General features: G+C 44.6%; 1 protein-coding gene across 16 annotated transcripts in view; it reads right to left on the minus strand.

Moving 5' to 3' along the window:
* The window catches only part of LOC106595038 (probable E3 ubiquitin-protein ligase HERC1), a 290635-nt gene that overhangs the window by 48480 nt on the left and 237155 nt on the right, over positions 1–5000 (minus strand). For 15 of the 16 annotated variants that reach the window (XM_045708500.1, XM_045708507.1, XM_045708508.1 and 12 more), the window contains exons 63-66: positions 4249–4404; positions 3583–3684; positions 1300–1473; positions 764–1063 (exon numbers count right to left, since the gene is read on the minus strand). In XM_045708500.1, the coding sequence (XP_045564456.1) occupies positions 764–1063; positions 1300–1473; positions 3583–3684; positions 4249–4404 (732 nt within the window). The remainder of the gene's footprint in view (positions 1–763; positions 1064–1299; positions 1474–3582; positions 3685–4248; positions 4405–5000) is intronic. The other variant, XM_045708503.1, reaches the window with a different exon arrangement.

The following is a 5000-nucleotide window of genomic DNA, read 5'->3' on the forward strand; positions in this document are numbered from 1 at the left end:
TAGTCCAAATGTTGGTTACATCTTAAAGAGACAAGTCAGCTTCTAGTCCAAATGTTGGTAACATCTTAAAGAGCGACTGAATGCCCCCGATTCCGCATGTGTTTTTCTGTTGCTCATTAAGAAAAAAGGAGATTTCAGTCTTGAGGGTGTTGTTGGATGTGGCAGTTACTGCTGTTGTCCCTCCCATGAGACACCATAGGAACAAAGCCAGTAACACTTCCTCAAAATAGTCTAGGAAATTAATCAAAGATAACTCAAAAAATCTGTCATTAATGTAGATGTTTTTTTTTGCAGAGGAGATTTCAGTCGCACATTTTATATCTATCTATGGTGTTTGGTGCAGTATTTCTCAAGTACAAAAATGTGTGACGCGTTTTCTTATGTAAATCCGCCGTGCTGCTGTGCAGGTCCGTCTCACCGTGTGTTCTGCAGTAGGATTGGACAGAGCGCAATCACCTCACCTGTTAATTAATCCAGCATTATTGGACAAGTGGACATTGTGGAAATCAAAACCCAACCCCTCAAGTCCTGACCAACTCTTGTACTCAAATTTACCAAACTCTGTTTTGGAAAAATACTGACTTTATGACCAAAAATAAACCTACTTTTGAAGTACATTTTGGTACTGACTAATATGGATGTGATGTATTAGGTATTATATTATGTTATATATGACGTTTTCAACCAGAGAAGCTGGTACTCTATCAGACCTACAGAGTGGAGGTTCATTGTCTTCTGTAGGGTTTGATCAGGGAAACCTCACCATGAGAAGGACCATCTCCTCCTTGGGTACAGGCTCCAGGTCAGGAACAGCAAAGCCCTCTGGGAACGTGTTACCCCGAGCCAGGGCCTCCGCTGCCTTCACCGTGGTGGAGAAGCAGTCTAGCCACGCCCACTCGCCGGGTGACCAGGTACAGGTGGCTGGATCCAGGGGACAGAGGCGGAGGTGGGGGGGCACGGGAGGGGAACACAGGAGCTGATCCAGGTGTAGCCCCACAGCCAGGGAGGCCAGGCACTGCATGTAGGGGCTGTGGACTAGCTGTTCTCCACACACTACATGGGGCTGGAGGACCAAACAGGAAGTACACATTTACACTTGGGTGTTGTAACATATGTTATCGTAACCGTTAACTACGACTACCAACTACGATAACAAAAATAAGATTAAAAAAGGAAGTAGGTAGCCTTTTGACAGTTATGATCGATTCACTTGGAATGAAACTGGGCTTTCATTTACTTTCAAATAACGCACGCACACACACACACACACACACACACACACACACACACACACAGTACCTTCTCGTATGAGTACTGCTCCTGCAGCATAACAGGAAGCCTCTCCAGGAAGGCTCTCATGCACGGAGCCATGTTCAATCCCACAACCCCCTGCTTCTTCAGCGCCGTCCGGCAGGTGGCTAGCACCTGGTGAGAGGACATGAAGTCTGTCGAGCAGTTCACCACCAACACATCCTGAGGACAAAGACAACAACAGAACCATGAAAGTCAGCCAAGAGTCAAATACATACTAGAGGCCGCTTTAACCCATACTGCAGTATCCTTTAGTCATAGTTGAGTCAGTCCATACTGCAGTATCCTTTAGTCATAGTTGAGTCAGTCCATACTGCAGTATCCTTTAGCCATAGTTGAGTCAGTCCATACTGCAGTATCCTTTAGCCATAGTTGAGTCAGTCCATACTGCAGTATCCTTTAGTCAGTCCATACTGCAGTATCCTTTAGTCATAGTTGAGTCAGTCCATACTGCAGTATCCTTTAGTCATAGTTGAGTCAGTCCATACTGCAGTATCCTTTAGCCATAGTTGAGTCAGTCCATACTGCAGTATCCTTTAGCCATAGTTGAGTCAGTCCATACTGCAGTATCCTTTAGCCATAGTTGAGTCAGTCCATACTGCAGTATCCTTTAGCCAGAGTTGAGTCAGTCCATACTGCAGTATCCTTTAGCCATAGTTGAGTCAGTCCATACTGCAGTATCCTTTAGCCATAGTTGAGTCAGTCCATACTGCAGTATCCTTTAGCCAGAGTTGAGTCAGTCCATACTGCAGTATCCTTTAGCCATAGTTGAGTCAGTCCATACTGCAGTATCCTTTAGCCATAGTTGAGTCAGTCTATACTGCAGTATCCTTTAGCCAGAGTTGAGTCAGTCCATACTGCAGTATCCTTTAGCCAGAGTTGAGTCAGTCCATACTGCAGTATCCTTTAGCCAGAGTTGAGTCAGACCATACTGCAGTATCCTTTAGCCATAGTTGAGTCAGTCCATACTGCAGTATCCTTTAGCCATAGTTGAGTCAGTCCATACTGCAGTATCCTTTAGTCATAGTTGAGTCAGTCCATACTGCAGTATCCTTTAGCCATAGTTGAGTCAGTCCATACTGCAGTATCCTTTAGTCATAGTTGAGTCAGTCCATACTGCAGTATCGTTGAGTCAGTCCATACTGCAGTATCCTTGAGTCAGTCCATACTGCAGTATCCTTTAGTCATAGTTGAGTCAGTCCATACTGCAGTATCCTTTAGTCAGTCCATACTGTAGTATCCTTTAGTCATAGTTGAGTCAGTCCATACTGTAGTATCCTTTAGTCAGAGTTGAGTCAGTCCATACTGCAGTATCCTTTAGTCATAGTTGAGTCAGTCCATACTGCAGTATCCTTTAGTCAGTCCATACTGCAGTATCCTTTAGTCATAGTTGAGTCAGTCCATACTGCAGTATCCTTTAGTCATAGTTGAGTCAGTCCATACTGCAGTATCCTTTAGTCAGTCCATACTGTAGTATCCTTTAGTCATAGTTGAGTCAGTCCATACTGCAGTATCCTTTAGTCATAGTTGAGTCAGTCCATACTGCAGTATCCTTTAGTCAGAGTTGAGTCAGTCCATACTGTAGTATCCTTGAGTCAGAGTTGAGTCAGTCCATACTGTAGTATCCTTTAGTCGTAGTTGAGTCAGTCCATACTGTAGTATCCTTTAGTCAGAGTTGAGTCTGTCCATACTGCAGTATCCTTTAGTCAGTCCATACTGCAGTATCCTTTAGTCATAGTTGAGTCAGTCCATACTGCAGTATCCTTTAGTCATAGTTGAGTCAGTCCATACTGCAGTATCCTTTAGTCATAGTTGAGTCAGTCCATACTGCAGTATCCTTTAGTCAGTCCATACTGTAGTATCCTTTAGTCATCGTTGAGTCAGTCCATACTGCAGTATCCTTTAGTCAGAGTTGAGTCAATCCATACTGTAGAATCCTTTAGTTATAATTGAGTCAGTCCATACTGCAGTATCCTTTAGTCAGAGTTGAGTCAGTCCATACTGTAGAATCCTTTAGTCATAGTTTCAACTGTGACCCTTCAACTGTGACCCTTCAACCGCGACCCTTCCACCGCGACCCTTCAACCGCGACCCTTCCACCGCGACCCTTCCACCGTGACCCTTCAACCGCGACCCTTCAACCGTGACCCTTCAACCGCGACCCTTCAACCGCGACCCTTCAACCGCGACCCTTCCACCGTAACCCTTCCACCGCTACGCTACATAACAATACATGAACTGATTCTGGTTCCAAAAGATGTTCCACCTCACCTTTGACCTGTTGGAGCAGACGGCCACGCCCACATCTGGGATCCAGACGATGTTCTGGATGGCTCCTGACCCGGCTATTACTGTCTGGAGCACTGAGCCGTCCTGTCAGACAGACAGACGGACAGACAGACAGACAGACAGACAGACAGACAGACAGACAGACAGACAGACAGACAGACAGACAGACAGACAGAGTATTCGGTGTTTTAGACAGGTTTAACAGGAAAGAAACCACACACAGCTAAAAGTGCTTGTTTGAGCAACAGTCTATTAAGTTTGTCTAAACACTGTTCAAATAAGATCCAGGAAGTATACTGTTACTTTATTCTTTAAACCTGTAGAACAAACTCCTAAAGAATGCTTCCTCTGTGTGTGTGTGAGTGAGTGTGTGTGTGTGTGTGTGTGTGTGTGTGTGAGTGAGTATGTGTGTGTGAGTGTGTGTGTGTGAGTGTGTGTGTGTGTGTGTGTGTGTGTGTGTGTGTGTGTGAGTGTGTGTGTGTGTGTGTGTGTGAGTGTGTGTGTGTGTGTGTGTGTGTGAGTGTGTGTGTGTGTGAGTGTGTGTGTGTGTGTGTGTGAGTGAGTATGTGTGTGTGAGTGTGTGTGTGTGTGTGTGTGTGTGTGTGTGAGTGAGTATGTGTGTGTGAGTGTGTGTGTGTGTCTCCTCACTCGTAGGGACCAGATGTTCATGAGGCCTCCCACCCCTCCAGACACCAGGGCCAGGCCGTCAGGGCTGAAGACTACTGTCCTGACCGGGGTGATATGACCCTTCAGCTGGAACACACACACCGCCCCCTCCACACGCCTGCTGGAACTCTGCTGCTTCTGGTACACACACACACACACACACACACACACACACACACACACACACACACACACAGAGAATGGGGTGGGGAGGAAAAGAGCACCCTTTGAAAAGCTGTACCTGACAAAACTGATCAAATCAAACCAATACAACTGATCAAATCAAACCAATACAACTGATCAAATCAAGCCAATACAACTGATCAAATCAAGCCAATACAACTGATCAAATCAAACCAATACAACTGATCAAATCAAACCATTACAACTGATCAAATCAAACCAATACAACTGATCAAATCAAGCCAATACAACTGATCAAATCAAACCATTACAACTGATCAAATCAAACCAATACAACTGATCAAATCAAGCCAATACAACTGATCAAATCAAACCAATACAACCGATCAAATCAAACCAATACAACCGATCAAATCAAGCCAATACAACCGATCAAATCAAGCCAATACAACCGATCAAATCAAGCCAATACAACCGATCAAATCAAGCCAATACAACTGATCAAATCAAGCCAATACAACTGATCAAATCAAGCCAATACAACTGATCAAATTAGATCTTGTACAGATTAATCACTTAGGTTAGACGTT

This window comes from Salmo salar, chromosome ssa26 (genome assembly GCF_905237065.1).
Source record: "Salmo salar chromosome ssa26, Ssal_v3.1, whole genome shotgun sequence".
Classification (NCBI taxonomy): Eukaryota; Metazoa; Chordata; class Actinopteri; order Salmoniformes; family Salmonidae; genus Salmo; species Salmo salar.